The sequence below is a fragment of the Leucopleurus acutus genome, assembly GCF_964270905.1.
Source record: "Leucopleurus acutus genome assembly, chromosome: 11".
Taxonomy (NCBI): Eukaryota; Metazoa; Chordata; class Mammalia; order Artiodactyla; family Delphinidae; genus Leucopleurus; species Leucopleurus acutus.
In genome coordinates this window covers 29,460,215-29,479,281 of record NC_139152.1, presented here as the reverse complement: position 1 = coordinate 29,479,281, position 19,067 = coordinate 29,460,215, and the positions used below count along the sequence as shown (strand labels likewise).

The 19,067-nt window shown below is 34.8% G+C and overlaps 1 protein-coding gene and 1 long non-coding RNA gene across 2 annotated transcripts in view; both read left to right on the top strand.

The window, feature by feature from the left end:
* The window catches only part of LOC309968266 (uncharacterized protein), a gene marked incomplete at its 5' end in the record, with an annotated part of 47,196 nt that extends 30,742 nt beyond the window's left edge, over window positions 1–16,454 (top strand). The window contains one exon of the mRNA XM_082849492.1: window positions 15,749–16,454. Coding sequence (XP_082705618.1) covers window positions 15,749–15,912 — 164 coding nt within the window. The 3' untranslated portion in view covers window positions 15,913–16,454. The remainder of the gene's footprint in view (window positions 1–15,748) is intronic.
* Window positions 1–19,067, top strand: part of LOC309969294 — a 312,522-nt gene that overhangs the window by 41,890 nt on the left and 251,565 nt on the right. The window lies entirely within an intron of this gene.

Here is a 19,067-nt window from a genome sequence, read left to right as displayed (position 1 = left end):
ACTACATTTTATATGAGGGACTTGAGCATCAGCAGATTTTGGTATATGCAGGGGCTCCTGGGACCAATCCCCCTCAGATACCAAGGGATGACTGTAATCTTCTGCTGTTGGATAAGTACTTTATAAATGTCAATGAGATACAGTTGATAATGATGGTGGTTCAGTTCAACTGTATGCTCACTGATTTTCTGTAAGCAGAATCTGTCAATTACTGATAGAGGTCTGTTGAGGTCTCCAGCTATAATAATAGAGCTGTTTATTTCATCTTGCCATTCTATCTGTTTTTGCCTCACTTATTTTGGTACTTTGCTGTTACGCACATACACATTAAGGATTAAGTCTTCTTAGAAAATTGACCCCCTTATCGTTATGTAATGCCTCTCTCTATCCCTGATAATTTTCCTTGTTTGAAGTCTGCTTTGCCTGACATTAATATAGCTACTCCAGCTTTCCCTTCATTAGTGTTAGTGTGGTATATTTTCTTCATCACTTTACTTATAATCTATGTCTTTCTTCTTAAAGTGGGTTTCTTGCAGACAACATATAGTCAGTTGTTTTTTTTATCCCCTCTGTCATTTTCTGTTTTTAATTTTTATAGTTGCATTTAATCCATTCACATTTAAAGTGATTATGTGTATAGTTGGATTAATCTCTCCCCTTTCTGTACTGTTCTCTATTCATTGCACTTCTTATTTCTTGTTTTTTAATATTCTACCCTTTTCTGCCTTATCTGGTTTAATTAGGCATTTTATATGATTCTGTTTTCTCTCATTTCTTAACAAATCAGTTTTACTTCTTTTTAAAAAATGATTTTAGTGGTTGCCTTAAGGATGGCAACATGTATTTACAACATGTATTTACAAGTCCACTTCTAAATAGGTCTATATTATTTTATGAGTGTGTAGGTACCTTAAAATATTTCATATTCATCCCTTCTAAGATTGATGTCACTCATTTCACTTATCAGTAAGCTATACTCATCCAATATATTGTTGCTGTTGTTAGTTTGAACACTTATATTAAATCAAGTAAGAAAAAGAAAAATAAAAGGGTTTATTTTACCTTTATGTGTTCCCTCTCTAATGCTCTTCATTTCTTTACATAGATCACAGTTTCTAACCTGCATCATTTTCTTTCTCTAAACTTTAAAAAAATTAAACTTCTTTAAACATTTTTTGAAAGGCAGATCTACTGGTGAAAAATTCCTCATTTTTGTTCATTTGAGAAAGTCTTTATTTCTCCTTCATTTTTGAGGAACAATTTTCCTTAATACAGAATTCTAGCTTGGTGATTCCTTTATTTCAACATTTTGAATATTTCTCTCCACTCTCTTTTTGCTTGCATTGTTGTTGACAAGAAGTCTGCTATAAATCTTATACTTCTTTCTTCATAGGTAAGGTGTTGTTTTTCTGTGTGTGTGTTTCAAGATTTTTTCTTTGATTTTCTGTAGTTAGAACACAACATGCCAGGTGAAAGTTTTTTTATTATTTATCCCACTTGGACTGCTCTGAGTCCTTGATCTATGGTTTGGTGTCTATCATTATTTTTGAAAAATTCTTAGCTATTTTCACCTCACAAATTATATCAGTATTGTGAACTGAACTCCCATGTTTTTTATTACCAATTCATACTCTCCTCTAATAAGCCATTCATCATAGAAGACCTGCCACCTTACACTTCCTCTAGATCCACCTCTGCTGAGACCATTGCATCAAAGTGAGAACTAATCTCGAACTGATATTTCCAATTTTCTCTTTGCACAGTGCTGAGTAGTGGGAACTTTAATTGTAACTGATCGATTTTTGTCTTTTATATAGTGTGCAGAATGTTTATTTGCACAAAACATAAATAACGTGTGTATATATATGTGCATGTATATGTTATGTGTGTGTGTGTGTGTGTGTGTGTGTATAAAAATGTTATGATTCCTTGCTTGGAAGGATGGAATCTAGGGCAACAAGAAAAGAGGGAGTGATACATGGTCTTCCTCTTAACTTTACCTTTTTTTCTCTCCTTTTCTTTTTTCACCTAAGTTATTTATTTAATTCATCTCCTGCTACAAGAAAAGTGATGCAAAATCAGTCTACTGGTCATCATTTGATACAAATAAAGAACATGAGCTTAAGGTCCTATACGTTTTACTGGTCCATGTGCAAGAATAGTCCAAATCTGAGCTGTGGTCCATGATGTAGAACAATGGTCCAGGTTTTCTTTATTCATCTTCATTGCAGGTCAGAAGTGGCTTCAAATGAGGGTTATGGAATAAAGAATGGTTACCATATCTCTAGGAAAAGGGCTTGGACCTGACGCAGAGATGGGGATAGACAAAAACTTGGGTTCTTATGTTTTCTCTGGTGCAAACAGGAAGGCGTTCAGCAAGCTGACTCCCACCCTGGGGAACATGACAAAGTAAATAGGGGCCTTCCAAGTGTGAGCTAAGCCCTCCTTGCTTGAGGCACCTCTAGACATGGGAAGCCCCAGATGTGGTTGGGACATACCTAGAACCCCAGAAACCCAGAGTCTAGCCACCACTCCATTTTCGACCTGATTCAAAGCTATCATTGCCTCTTTATTATTCTAGTGATTATAAAGAAATTATTATTCCTGATTAAAAACAGAATTATCAAATTTAAAATCATTGTGATAGCAGTAAGCAGCAAGTTATATTCCTTAGAAAATCAATGCAATGAAATACATACTCGGCATACATAACATACTCAATTTTTCTCAGAATTCAGAAGAAAATAATAGAAACTAGGTGTGATGAGAAAACAGTTAAGTGAAAGAAGGTGGAAAATAAAACCCAATCTACAGAAAATTGTAACTTCATGAAACAGTCACTTTTACAAATTACAAGATTTTTTTTTAATCCAGAAAGTGACATAGTTATTTATCAGTTACTAGTTTCAGATTCCTTTCAACATTTCTGAAGACACAAGTCAAGATGAAGCTGATAATTGCCCACCATTTGATCTGATAAAAACATAATGCTGCAAACGAAGGAGAACTTTCCTCTGGTGAATGGTGGACTGAGGGGGGAAAAATGAAGCACGTTTTCACCTCATGGAACTGAGAATGCATGAAGAAACGTTGATAAAATATTTGATTAACTTAACCACAGATGTTCACAAACTGAGTTTTAAATAGATATTTATGGTTTTCCAAAGCAACCGAAGCAGCAGCCCATCCATCTTCATGGGATCAGCTAGTGAGTATCAAAATTATTTAATACACTCTATCCCCTACTGTCAAAAGTGAATACACTCAAGTGCTTGGCATTCTGTAGAATAGTGGTTAAGGAGAAACTTGAAATGTGTTTTCTCTTGTCCAGCAAGTTAACATTTTCTGTTAGGTTTCTGTTTTCTCTCGAAGGACCTACTCTTCTCTTGATGGTAAGTTATTCTCTTTAAGGACACACTGTCCCCCCGCCCCTCACCTCAACTACAGTAATATACTTTATTCAGAGATTTCTGTAGGGCACAAATATCATGATATGATAATGCAAAATACATATGTACATTTTAGTTAGCAGATGGTTGGTCTCCTTATATAGATTTTAAAATACAAATCAAAATAAAATTCAGATGGAATAAGGACTTAAATACATAGAGCATAAAATTACTGAAATAATACAGGAGATAACTGAAACTCTGAGTTACACAATAAAAGCAGACATAATGATTGGTTAAACACCAAAAGCTTCAAAAAGTTTAAACAAATCTCAAAATAGAGAAATAACTTCTGCAATGCAAAATAATCAATATAGGGGCAAGAGATTTCATTAAAAAATGAAGGTAAGTATTATATTGAATAAATGCCAGGAAGAAGAAATTCAGGAAAGCAAATGTAAAAAATGTGATAGATACAATGAAATGCTCAAACTAACCAGTGTTCAACAAAACAAAATTTAAAATAAAAATAATATGAATGTTTTGTCTATACGTTTAATTCATGAAATTTGTTAAATGTAAACTATTCAAATTGATGGAAATATAAACATTGGACTAATATTCTGAATTGTTTTGGATTTTGCTTTCTATTTGATGGTAAGATTTAGAGACTTTTTCATGTCTGTTTATATATTTATAACTTTTTCAAAATACCTTCATAGCACATATTCTGGATCCTTCAGAATTTATTTGTCATTCTTATGGGGATTTCGAGTTGTCCTCACTTGGTTGTTATGCCAGCAATTCTATACGAGAAAACCTTATCCATACAATTTGGTTTCGATGTGTTTTCTTAGCACTCATTAATTCTCCTGAAGAAACCTGCTCCTTTTCCCAAACTTTAATTCAGGAAACACAAGGATAGTCACCTAATTTTAGAACTTTGTTTTGTGTTATTGAGGTCTGTATTGTTAATCTTATGATCTCACAGTTCTTCCTCAGTTTGGTCATATTTCCTTATGCTAACAAAATCTTCTTTTGAGAGCTAAAAAGTATTTTTTATTCTTACTGAAGATGCACTTAAAATATTTTTCATTAACTTTTACTTTTGTTGTTGGCACCAAATTACTGAGAAAAGGGCAAAAGAAACAACTTTATTCAGCCATATATAATTACAAATCAGTTTGTTGATATTTAGTAATATTGGTTCTTATTATCCATTATCCTAAATTAAAATTTAGTATATTTACAGACACTCAGAAACACTAGGAAGTTAAAATTACATATTATTTCTTTGCTCTTGAAATTACATTTGATAAGCTTTTGTATTTTCTTAAGGAACAATCTGTGTCTTCAGCACTTTTTGATGTAGCATTACATGAAGAACATTTTCCATGTTATTAAATATTTTTTGAAAGCATGTTAATACCTACAAAACATTCCATCTTATGCAAGTACCACATAATTTATTTGTGCCTTTATTACTTGATATTAAATGTGTTTCTATCCCCAAACGTTCTAGAAAAGCATTCTTGCACATTAATCCTTGTTAATTGCTTTATTTCTCTAAAATAATTCTTATAATGCTATATAAGTAAAGTATGCTGTGGGCACTCAAAACCATAGAGAAAACAGTACATCTAAATGTATTAGTGTTTAAGAATCATAACACATCGAGGGGGATTTTAAGTGAATGAACCTAGTGATTAATTTTAAGAACATAAAACTTGAGACAACCAGCTATTATGTGCTCCCTAATGTGAAGAAATAAGAAGTGTAGCACATCAACTATGAAGAACTCTTACCAATCAAATCTGAATCAAAACTGTAGTTCCCAATCACTAATTTGTTAAAAAAGAAAAACATGAAAATCGGAGAAATATGTTAAAAATAAAACAGGAATACACACAGAAAAATGCAAAATTTTGTTAACTCTACAAGGCAAATGACCACCCACAAGGAAGAATAAACGTCATGGAAAAAAGAGAGAGGGACAACCTATAGATTTAAAGACAAGAGAATAATCAACCAAGCTATCAATATTCTGAGCCCTGTTGGGATTCTGATTTCAATAAAACAACTTTGGAAATAAATTATGATACATCATGCTGATATATACACTGACTAGATTTTTTAATATTAAGGGTTTATTGTTAAATTTGTGGGTGGATAGCTGGAAAAGCTTTTGTCTTATTTTGTATTTTTTTAGTCTTTATGCTCTTTTTTCCCCGATGAAATGTTATGCTTAGGATTTTCATCTATACTATTCAGGGGTTAAAGTAACTCTGAAGTAATCCTAAAGTAACCTTAAAGTAATCGTGTTTTGGGCAGAGCCAAAACACGATTGGACATATGTTGATAAATATTGATCTTCTCTATATTTACATATTTTTTGAGAATTTAAAATGCCACAAAAGGGAGCAACAGGAAATGAGTTTACTATTTCGGTGGGGAATAGATAATACAGTCTTGTTATATATATATATGGTTTATCCTGAAGAGATTTGGGAAAGGAAGTGATATGATGGGATTCACAAGTGAGAGTGCACTCTTATGAACATGGACATGAATTCATCCAGGAGCAAGGAGACCATTAGACCATTAATACCTTCCTCAATTTCTATAATTCCAGTCCCCTCTCTGTCACACTCTTATGGGCTATAATTTCTCTACAGAATGATAATAGAATGATAAAGAAAATAAGAGTGAATTAAAAATGAGATGTGAAAGCCAAAGGGACTCCTTGGTAGAGGCAAACAAGCCCTCGTTTTGCAGCAGGAGTGCAGAGAAAGCCAAACATGAGGCCTGAGATTTATTAGTCTGTGCGACTAACTTCAAAGGAGGTTAAACTTGGCAGATTTGTTATACCAAGGGCATTGCCCCCATTGGGAAAATCTGAAGCTTTAACACACAGAATCTAGACATGCGGATGATTGCTCCTGAAGATTTTGATTCCTCTGACTCTTCTGAACCTTCTAAGCCTGCAGAAGTGTTCCATTCCTTTTTGCTAAGAGCAGTCATCTCAATAATCCTGAAAGGCAGCAGATATACCACTCAAGATCTGCCCTCACTTTCCCTCCTGGCCACTTGGCTTATACCTAGGTTTTAAGTCACAATATCAAGCAACTGAGGATGCACTTGGCTTCATAAACAAAGTACTGTAATTTAAAGATGCTGCAAATCTTATCTGACATGTATCAGTAGCCATCTGGGATGTATGAGTGGCACTGTGTTAGAAGATTCTTTATCAAAGGGACTGGAACATAGAATTGGAAAGGGAAGAATTTATTTACCTGAGAATATTCTTTGGAGATAAAGGATTTAGTGTCCTGGAAAGAACCTCAGGAGATTGTACAAACTAATAAGGTGGCTCCCAGTACATGGCATGGTACACACAGTGGCCAAGCTGAGCAAAACTGAAATGCATGAACTGCAATGTCAGATGATGGATAAAGAAATTAAAAAGTTCAGAGAAGTAGACATGCTAGAATGGATGTAATATGTACAGTCAGAAGATAAGCATGATGGTTATGTTCCTTGGGAAGGCCCAAGGACACAAAATTTATCAAGGCCATATGAATGGCCTGGTGAGACAGGAAGCAGCATCATTAAAAAGTTCAGGGGCTTCCCTGGTGGCACAGTGGTTGAGAGTCCGCCTGCCGATGCACGGGACGCGGGTTCGTGCCCCGGTCTGGGAGGATCCCACATGCCGCGGAGCAGCTGGGCCCGTGAGCCATGGCCACTGGGCCTGTGCGTCCAGAGCCTGTGCTCCACAACGGAAGAGGCCACAACAGTGAGAGGCCCGTGTACAGGAAAAAAATAAATAAATTCAGTAGTGTCTCTACTTTTCATTTTAGGGCTGGAGATAGAAAATACTGTTACAGAATTTATCTAGCTGAAAACAATGTCCATGAATGGACTTTAAAATAGTAGAGTCTAGGTGGCAGCAGTTAACTGTCAATAACCAGGTGGCACTTAACCACATATGTTGTGATCACTAGCAAAGTTGGAGTAATAGCCCTGGGAACCAGATACACAGGGACTTACAAGGATGGTTAATAGAATATGACCTCCCTAGGGGCAAAATAGATTGGTGTCTGACGAAGTCACTACTCAGCTTGAACCAGCAGAAGAAATCAAGGTTTGATGATTGGGCGTCTGAGGATAGCCACCCTAATAAATATGTCATGATTCCTTGCATAGGTTTCAGACTGGGGACCATTGTTCAGAATCAGAGCCCACTAAACAGTGGTTCCAAGTGGAACAATTGCAATACCATAGCATGTATACAAAGCAATGATTTGCTGCATTTTTCCTCAAGAAAATTATGGCCATTTACTCACTTGACTATAAATTGGGAGATGGGGATTACTCATATTTTTAGCACTGTTGGTATAGGTTATAGGGTTTCTGTGATATTGAACTACGAATACTTTGAAACATTATTGTGGCCTTCCTATATGTATGGGGGCATATGGGAGACAGGTAATAAATCACTTACATAGACCACCTGATGGTCATTTCCCTGGACCCTGAATGTTTAATTGGTATTAACATACTTGGAAGTTAGTACAACTTCCAGATTGGGTCCTTGGTTGTAGATAACTACCAAAATAGGGAAAGCCACATGGAAGCCTCTGAAACTGTTCCTGTCATGAGAAAGTAAGTAAAAATATATAAATAAAAATTGTATTATATAGAGTTTAGGAGATTTATATCAGCTATGAGTTTCTAACAGAAGCAAGGATGGTGGTCCTTATCACATCCCCAGTTAACTTACCTAGCAATGATCTTGCAAAAACCAGATGGATCCTGGAAGGTGACTGTAGACCACTGCAAGCTCAGCCCAGTAGTTGCCCTGATTGAAGTTGCCATGATGGATGTGGTAACTTTGTTAGAACAGATAGAGCCTCAGGTTCTGGTATATGGACATTGTTTTGGCATGTGCATTCTTTTCTATTTCAGTAAGAAAAGAGGATCAGGGAGAGTTTTTGCTCACTTCAAATGTGTAATAAACACTTGCAAATTTTGCTGTTGAGCTGTAATTCCTTTTCCTCTGCTATAATGTAGTCCAAAGGGATCTCGGACTATCTAAACATTGCAGAGCGCAGCACATGAATCCATTGCTTTCAGGATAGCATGTTAATCTCTTCAAATAGTTAGTACTATGAAGGCCTTCATGAGACACTGTTTAGAGGATGGAGTGGTCATGATGGCAGAGAGAGAGGCCAACAGCATGGATTCTCACTAACTGAGGCTAATCTAGCTACTGCTACTGCCAAATGTCCAACCTGTAAGAAAAAGAGACCAAAACCAAGCTCCAAAATTACATAATTTCTTGAAATTTACTATCTACCTGGTAACAAGTTAACTATTTTGAATAGCTTCCATCCTGAGAATATCACTGGTCTTGTCACTAGAATAAATTATTATTATATATTTCTGCCAGTGTATATGGGTTTCAAAAACATTCCTGTTCTGCTAATTGTTTTTCAAAGAAATGAGTTTTATGGAAGGTGTGATGGTTTATTTTATGCCTCAACTTGACTGGGCCACAGGGTGGCCAGATATTTGGTCAAACATTACTCTGGGTGTATCTGTGAGGATGTTTCTTTTGTTTGTTTGTTTGTTTTTTTCTTTTTAACATCTTTATTGGAGTATAATTGCTTACAAAGGTGTGTTAGTTTCTCCTTTATAACAAAGTGAATCAGCTGTACATATACATTTATCCCCATATCTCCTCCTCCTTGAGTCTCCTTCCCACCCTCCCTATCCCAGCCCTCTAGGTGGACACAAAGCACCGAGCTGATGTCCCTGTGCTATGCAGCTGCTTTCCCCACTAGCTATCTATTTTATATTTGGTGGTGTATATATGTCCATGCCGCTCTCACTTCATCCCAGCTTACCCTTTCCCCCTCCCCATGTTCTCAAGTCCATTATCTACATTTGCGTCTTTATTCCTGTCCTGCCCCTAAGTTCTTCAGAACCATATATTTTTTTAGATTCCATATAAATGTGTTAGCATATGGTATTTGTTTTTCTCTTTCTGACTTACTTCACTCTGTATGACAGTCTCTAGGTCCATCCACCTCACTACAAATAACTCAATTTTGTTTCTTTTTATGGCTGAGTAATATTCCATTGTATATATGTGCCACATCTTCTTTATCCATTCATCTGTCAATGTACACTTAGGTTGCTTCCGTGTCCTGGCTATTGTAAATAGAGATGCAGTGAACATTGTGGTACATGACTCTTTCTGAATTATGGTTTTCTCAGGGTATATGCCCAGTAGTGGGATTGCTGGGTCGTATGGTAGTTCCATTTTTGCTTTTTTAAGGAAGCTCCGTATTGTTCCCAATAGTGGCTGTATCAATTTACATTCCCACCAACAGTGCAAGAGGGTTGCCTTTTCTCCACACCCTCTCCAGCATTTATTGTTTGTAGATTTTTTGATGATGGCCATTCTGACCAGTGTGAAGTGATACCTCATTGTAGTTTTGATTTGCATTTCTCTAATGATTAGTGATGTTGAGCATCCTTTCATATGTTTATTGGAAATCTGTATATTTTCTTTGGAGAAATGTCTCTTTAGGTCTTCTGCCCATTTTGGGGTTGGGTTGTTTGTTTAATTGGTATTGAGCTGCATGAGCTGCTTGTAAATTTTGGAGATTACTCCTTTGTCAGTTGCTTCAATTGCACATATTTTCTCCCATTCTCAGGGTTGTCTTTTCATCTTCTTTATGGTTTCTTTTGCTGTGCAAAATATTTTAAGTTTCATTAGGTCCCATTTGTTTATTTTTCTTTTTATTTCCATTACTCTAGGAGGTGGGTCTAAAAGGATCTTGCCGTGATTTATGTCATAGCCTGTTCTCCCTATGTTTACCTCTAAGGGTTTTATAGTGTCTGGCCTTACATTTAGGTCTTTAATCCATTTTGAGTTAATTTTTGTGTATGGTTTAAGGTAGTTTTCTAATTTCATTCTTTTACATGTAGCTGTCCAGTTTTCCCAGCACTACTTATTGAAGAGGCTGTCTTTTCTCCATTGTATATCCTTGCCTCCTTTATCAGAAATAAGGTGACCATATGTGCGTGGGTCACCTCTGGGCTTTCTATCCTGTTCCATTGATCTTGATTTCTGTTTTTGTGCCAGTACCATACTGTCTTGACTACTGTAACTTTGAATGTAGTCTGAAGAAGGGAGCCTGATTCCTCCAGCTCCATTTTTCTTTCTCAAGGTTGCTTTGGCTATTTGGGGTCTTTTGTGTTTCCATATAAATTGTGAAATTTTTTGTTCTAGTTCTGTGAAAAATACCATTGGTAGTTTGATAGGGATTGCATTGAATCTGTAGATTGCTTTGGGTAGTAGAGTCATTTTCGCAATGTTGATTCTTCCAATCTAAGAACATGGTTTATCTCTCCAACAGTTTGTATCATCTTTAATTTCTTGCATCAGTGTCTTATAGTTTTCTGCATACAACTCTTTTGTTTCCTTAGGTAGGTTTTTTCCTAGGTATTTTATTCTTTTTGTTGCAATGGTAAATGGGAGTGTTTCCTTCATTTCACTTTCAGATTTTATATCATTAGTGTATAGGAATGCAAGAGATTTCTGAGCATTAATTTTGTATCCTGCTACTTTACCAAATTCATTGATTAGCTCTAGTAGTTTTCTGGTAGCATCTTTAGGATTCTCTGTGTATAGTATCATGTCATCTGCAAACAGTGACAGTTTTACTGCTTCTTTTCCAATTTGGATTCCTTTTAGTTCTTTTTCTTCTTAGATTGCTCTGGTTAAAACTTCCAAAACTATGTTGAATAATAGTGGTGAGAGTGGGCAACCTTGTCTTTTTCCTGATCTTAGTGAAATGATTTCAGTTTTTCACCATTGAGAACGATGTTGGCTGTGGGTTTTTCATATATGGCCTTTATTATGTTGAGGTAAGTTCCCTCTATGCCTACTTTCTGCAGGGTTTTTTTCATAAATGGGTGTTGAATTTTGTCAAAGGCTTTTCTGCATCTATTGAGATGATCCTACGGTTTTTCTCCTTCATTTTGTTAATATGATTTATCACATTGATTGATTTGCGTATATTGAAGAATCCTTGCACCCCACTCGATCATGCTTTATGATCCTTAATATGCTGTTGGATTCTGATTGCTAGTATTTTGAGGATTTTTGCATCTAAATTTCTTAGTGGTATTGGCCTGTAGTTTTCTTTTTTTGTGAAATCTTTGGTTTTGGTATCAGGGTGATGGTGGCCTCATAGAATGAGTTTAGGAGTGTTCCTCCTTCTGCCATATTTTGGAAGAGTTTGAGAAAGACAGGTGTTAATTCTTCTCTAAATGTTTGATAGAATTCGCCTCTGAAGCCATCTGGTCTTGGGCTTTTGTTTGTTGGAAGATTTTTTTTTTTTTTTTTTTTTTGGCGGTACGTGGGCCTCTCACTGTTGTGGTCTCTCCCGTTGCGGAGCACAGGCTTCGGACGCACAGGCTCAGCGGCCATGGCTCACAGGCCCAGGCACTCCGCGGCATGTGGGATCTTCCCGGACCGGGGCACGAACCCGTGTCTCCTGCCTTGGCAGGCGGACTCTTAACCACTGCGCCACCAGGGAAGCCCCTGTTGGAAGATTTTTAATCACAGTTTCAATTTCAGTATTTGTGATTGGTCTGTTTATATTTTCTATTTCTTCCTGGTTCAGTCTCGGAAGGTTGTGCTTTTCTAAGAATTTGTCCATTTCTTCCAGGTTGTCCATTTTATTGGCATAGAGTAGCTTCTAGTAATCTCTCGTGATCCTTTATATTTCTGCAGTGTCAGTTGTTACTTCTTCTTTTTCATTTCTAATTCTATATTTTGAATCTTTTCCCTTTTTTTCTTCATGAGTCTGGCTATTGTTTATCAATTTTGTTTATCTTCACAAAGAACAAGGTTTTCGTTTTATTGATCTTTGCTATTGTTTCCTTCATTTTTTTTTCATTTATTTCTGATTTGATCTTTATGATTTCTTTCCTTCTGCTAACTTTGGGGTTTTTTTGGTTCTTTCTCTAATTTCTTTAGGTGTAAGGTTAGGTTTCTTATTTGAGATGTTTCTTCTTTCTTGTGGTAGGATTGTATCGCTATATACTTCCCTCTTAGAGCTGCTTTTGCTACATCCCATAGGTTTTGGGTCATCGTGTTTTCATTGTCATCTGTTTCTAGGTATTTTTTGATTTCCTCTTTGATTTCTTCAGTGATCTATTGGTTATTTAGTAGTGTATTGTTTAGCCTCCATGTGTTTGTATTTTTTATAGATTTTTTTCCTGTAATTGATATCTAGTCTCATAGCATTGTGGTTAGAAAAGATACTTGATATGATTTCAATTTTCTTAAATTTACAAATGCTTGATTTGTGACCCAAGATATAACCTATCCTGGAGAATGTTCCATGAGCATTTGAGAAGAAAGTGTATTCTGTGGTTTCTGGATGGAATGTCCTATAAATATCAATTAAGTCCACCTTGTTTAATGTATCATTTAAGGCTTGTGTTTCCTTCATTATTTATTTTCATTTTGGATCATCTGTCCATTTGTAAAAGTGGGGTGTTAAAGTGCCCTACTATTATTGTGTTACTGTCGATTTTCCCTTTTATGGCTGTTTGCATTTGCCTTATGTATTGAGGTGCTCCTATGTTGGGTGCATAAATATTTACAATTTTTATATCTTCCTGTTAGATTCATCCCTTGCTCATTTGTAGTGTCCTTCTTTCTCTCTTGTAATAGTCTTTATTTTAAAGTCTATTTTGTGTGATATGAGAATTGCTACTCCAGCTTTCTTTTGATTTCCATTTGCATGGAATATCTTTTTCCATCCCCTCACTTTCAGTCTGTATGTGTCCCTCAGTCTGAAGTGGGTCTCTTGTAGACAGCATATATATGGGTCCTGTTTTTGTATACATTCAGCCAGTCTAAGTCTTTTGGTTGGAGCATCTAAACCATTTACATTTAAGGTAGTTATCAATATGTATGTTCCTATTACCAGTTTCTTAATTGTTTGGGGTTTGTTATTGTAGGTATTTTCCTTCTCTTGTGTTTCTTGCCTAGAGAAGTTCCTTTCGCATTTTTTGTAAAGCTGGTTTGTTGTTGCTGAATTCTCTTAGCTTTTGGTTGTCTGTAAAGGTTTTAATTTCTCTATCAAATCTGAATGAGATCCTTGCTGGGTAGAGTAATCTTCGTTGTATGTTTTTCCCTTTCATCACTTTAAATGTCATACCACTCCCATCTGGCTTGCAGAGTTTCTGCTGAAAGATCAGCTGTTAACCTTTTGGGGATTCCCTTGTATTTATTTGTTGCTTTTCCCTTCCTGCTTTTAATATATTTTCTTTGTATTTAATTTTTGATAGTTTGATTAATATGTGTCTTGGTGTGTTTCTCTGATAGTATCCTATTGGACTCTCTGTGCTTCCTGGACTTGATTGACTGTGGAATCAGGAGGTGTTGCTTTCCTGGTATCCTTGTGCGACAGTACCCTAAGGTTTCAGCACTATGAACCAGGGAAGCTCACCCCAGTATTCAGCTTCAGTATTCAGTCACTACTGGGGTTCCACTTGCCCCCTGGTTGATCTCAGTCTCCATTTCAAGTGATATTGTATGACCCAAAGCCCTACTCTGTATCACATTGTTGGTCTTTCTATCCTGGTCAACCCCTACCTTAATCTGGTGTGGTCAGACCCCTATACAAAGATGCTCCTGTCAGGCATGACCTTCCAAAGGATATATCTCCCTGAGAGCAAAGGCAAAGGCCAAGGCCAGACCTCTTTAGGGTAAAGTTAAATTCCCTACAAGTACATTTATCAGAGTCACATTTATGCTATCATTTTAAGGATTTGCAATAGTGATTCCAAAGTTAAGACAACATTGTAAAGTTTCTTGTCCTTTTATTCTGTTGAAATAATGACACCTGCTTACTAGGAATATGAAAATGCTCCAACCAAGGTGACACTTGGACACAATTTCACTTATATGCCAGCTCTAAGATGTCACTTGCCTGTTCACTATCCTTAATTTATCACAGAGTTAATTAAATTTTATGCTCTTCTTGTATAATCATTTGTACACCTTCTATGATTAACCTTACACAGTCATTTTTCCACAATAATTTAAACAAAATTTTAGTGTATTTAGCTCATTTTTATTGTATGTGTTCTGTGATATTAGGAAAATGTCACTTAATTTACGAAATTAAATCTAAATATTTTTATTATCCATAAATCTTATATTTATTTAGTATAGGTCTTGCCATCATGGAATGTTTTTCTATTAGAAACTTTGATAAATGTGTTGTAACCATAGGAATGATTTGCAAGACAGCACGAGTAGTCAAAATAGACTAAATTAATGTGTTAGGTTTAGTGTTCACACAGCATGCTTTACTTTAATTGATTACTCTATAGCCAAACTTAAATTACTAGTATCAGTGCTGATAGAAGAAAATGAATATTTAATAAAACACCCTTTGTATCATAGTAGCAGATTAATCTAAGTAAAAAAGCTATCATTTGTAATAAGTTTTTAAGGCTACTTTGATATCTTGAATACATGCAATATTAAAGAGCTTATAAATACAAAGAGCAAGATAAGTTGGGATAATTTAACAAAAAGTCTCTGCAATTAACTTTGAATTATGATGCATTTGGATTTAAAAATTAAGTAATACACTTACATTGAGAAGAAGTGGCAATACATTTTTTCTAGCTTTGAAATTGCAACAGATTCATTTATCAATAGAATTATATCAACAAAAATAACATAATGAGTAAACGGTAAATGATTAATTTATGAACTTCATAACTAACTCTTAGAGTCATTGATGTTTACATATAGATAATCTTAAGACAAATAATTCATGGATAAAGTACATTTTATTCCCCCATCATCAATCACCATCATTGTCATCGATACAACAGAGTTTTTGGAATAAAACTCAAATGAATAACAATAAGGAATATCACATTACTAAAATGTAAAAAATTATATAACTAAGAAAAAACCTTGTAAGTTAATATTGAGAGTAAAAACAGAATAAAATTACAGATAAGGATAAAAGGCAAATTTTATGCATTCTTAAATATATTCTTTAAATCCCAAACATAATTTTGACTATTAAATTATTTAAATTCCTTAATCTGGAGATGCATTACAAAAAATAATCCTGTATACACTATAAAATCGGAAGTATATAATACCTTAGTGGTTTATTATGACTGTTGAACTTCAACTGTGTCTTTAGCTCCATGGATTTTGTTCCATTCTATGTTAAAATTGAAAATCAGTGATTGCAAGAAAAAAATTAATTCCCGTTTTTTCCCCCATGTTTCTCCCAAAGTGGCTGAAGTAGGAGATGGAAACATTACCATTGAAAAAGAAGGTACAAGAAGAGCCAGATTTATGGGCATGCACCTAGTGCATCCACTCAGACCCAGACAGAAGGACTACACACTTGGTTTAATGCTCCATTGTTGCCATCTTGAAATTCTGAAGAATTTTTGAATAAGCAGCACTGCATTTTCATTTTTCACTAAGTATGCATAGCCATAAATAAAGTCAAACCTGTTGGTGATGTCAATCTGGAAAACTCCTATCTGGGTCAAGGAGAGACTGACTGGGCATGGCTGCCAGGCATGTGCTTAAATGAATACTTGGAGAGACCATATATAAAATAGATAAACAACAAGGATTTACTGTCTAGCATAGGGAAATATATTCAGTATCATATAATAACCTATAATGGAAAAGAACTGAGAAAAAAGAATATATATTAATTTATTCATACAAATGTATAACCGAATCACTTTGCTGTACACCTGAAACTAACACAATATTGTAAATCAAATATACTTCAATTAAAGAAAAGAATACTTGGAGAGAACATGACTATTCTCTGAAACTTGGAATAAGCCTATGACCCTGGGTTTTATTCCTTTCCAGTACAGCTTGTCTGTTCTGAAGAGATTTTGACTGGCAAATAGTGAAGAGACCCTTCTTTACTTGATAAAAGCAAACAAATAAATACGAACAATAACCAAAAAAAAGGAGGATGGGCAATATCAATATTAAAATGGACAAATTCATGATCCACAAAGAATATATAATATGAATAGCAAACACTTTTAAAATAATGAGAAGATGATTAATATTGGTCTTATAATGTAAGTGGAAATCTTTGACTCCTCTCTCAAAATGATTTTAAGCAAGTCCATAGAAAACTTTAAAAATGATATCGATTTTGAAGAGTATAAGTACAAGTCTGAATTAATAGGTTTATACTGAAATTTAAAATTAGACTAAATAGACATGCAAAGAGCTCCCAAATATCTGAAAAACGTTCAAAATTTATGTTCTCAAAGCAATAAACTTTAATCAGTTATTAAAAATAGAAAAAAACCACAGTTTCTGGCCTCAGTGCAATAACTTGAGAAATTAATAAGCTTAATAATACAATAACAAGTAGGAAATTATAATATAGAACTCATTTAAATAGCTCTAATTACTCTGAAAGCAAAATTACAATGCCTATTTAGAAATTAAGTACTTACAGAACCAAACATAACAAAGTATATAAAATATACTAAACCTTTACTCAAAGAGAACATGAAAAGCTACAAATCCTTTCATTATTAAGAAGAGAGAGTATATATATATATATATATATATATATATATAAACAATTATTAAATTTCAGTGGATTTATTGGGAAAATGGACATGAAATTAGATGAAGCTAGAAACAGATAACACTCCATGAGAGCTTAATATATGACAAGACTTTCCTATAAATATTGCTGGGATTATCAATCTCAGTCTTGAATGATACTATTATGAGCCTTATTTCACCTATGAAGAAACTCAGGCACAGAGATTTTAAGTAACCTTTCCAAGTAACTTGCCCAAGGTCACACAGATGTGTAAATGGAAGAGCTAGTTTATGAATAAAGTCAGTGTAGAACCATAACCTGGACTCTTAACCTCTATGCTCCACCCCTTTGTATAATAAAATAGCTCATACTGACATATGATTACTACTCACCAAGCCCTACTCTGTTTTACGTGTTTTAATGAAAGACAAAATAGGTCAAAAAAAATATGAAATCAAAGTGCATTTGACTGTTACGCTGTACCCACATGGACAGAAATTCTGTTCTTTTTATCTTAATTTCACTCTTTGGGGACATAAACTATTGTTCAATAAGTTTTATTTTAAGCTGTGAAGGACATTTGAGCTGTTCTTTGTGACCCTAGCTGTGTGTGTGTGTTTGTGTTTTGGCAGGTGGGAGAGGGAGATACATTAGGAGTAGATATAAATTAAAGCCTCATAGAATCAATGAGAGACAGCAATAGTGAAATTATAACAAGGCACATGTCCATGGATGCTGGAAAGCAGAAATTAAGGGTAAGGACATGCAACAGCTTTATACTATTTAAGATGTCACCAGCAGTCCCTCTGCCAAGATCACAGGTGCCATGCTAGAGCTACCAGGGCAATTACTGCTGTCATGATAGTAATGACACAACAAAACAAAACTCTCCCAATTCTTGAGCCAAATGTCCCACTTTGAAAAGCCACATAGAAAGGGTGAATGTGCATTTGGTTAAGCTTGAGTCACATGTCTGACCATAGCCCGCAAATAAGGATCTGTCCTCTCTACTTCATATGAGGCACTAAGGTGAGAAATATATAATGGGCATGGGAATCCTCCTCTGTCAGCACCACAAACAGGGTAATAGAGGAGTGTCTGGCAAGCAGGCCATCCTGACAGCACACATACAAAAAAAACTCACATTCACATGATTGCTTGTTTGCTTCTCTTGCTTTTCCATGAGTTTCACAAAAGTAGAAACTATTCCACAGTTTTCATCATCTGTTACCTAAATCATTTCTTTCTTGAATTTATTAGGCATTTAATATAAGCACTTTGACAGAATTGATGAATATTTAAAAGAATGAATGAATGAATAAATGAATAATCAAAAGTATGTTTCTTTCTAGAAGTTTAGAATCTACCTCTACCAAACAAACAAGGCACAGCAATTAGAGATACCAAAGCATAACGACATATACAATTTAATACATATCTTCTTCTTTACAACCCATAGTTGACCAGAACAATGTATAGTTTGCCTTGACTGTCATCAAAATTAAGAGAAAAATCTATTCATACTAAAAGACAGCAAAACATGTTAATATATTGCTCATGTGTTGTTTACATCATGAACCATTTCCTGCAAAATGAAGAATGACAAATTACAAATTACATGACCTTTGAAATACACTATCATTTATGGCAAGCCTTCCTTCAAGGATTTTAAATAGTAGGATAAATAGGTTGTCAAAAAAAAAAAAGAAGCGACTTATAAAACTGTCATCTAGTTGAGTGGCAGGTTTTTGTATGAACACTTTTTTGAATAAGAATGCTGAGTTTCATATATATATATGTACACACACATACAAATATATATATTTTTGTATATATATACAAAATTTGTATATATATATATACACAAATATATATATATATTTTTTTAATGATCATGGGTACTAACTCTAAATCCTTACAGAGAAAAAAAACATGCAGAAAAGATTATCTGTTTTGAAAATGTGAAGTTAGTTCATATCTTGCTTCATGTTGTAAATATATTGAGCTTGAA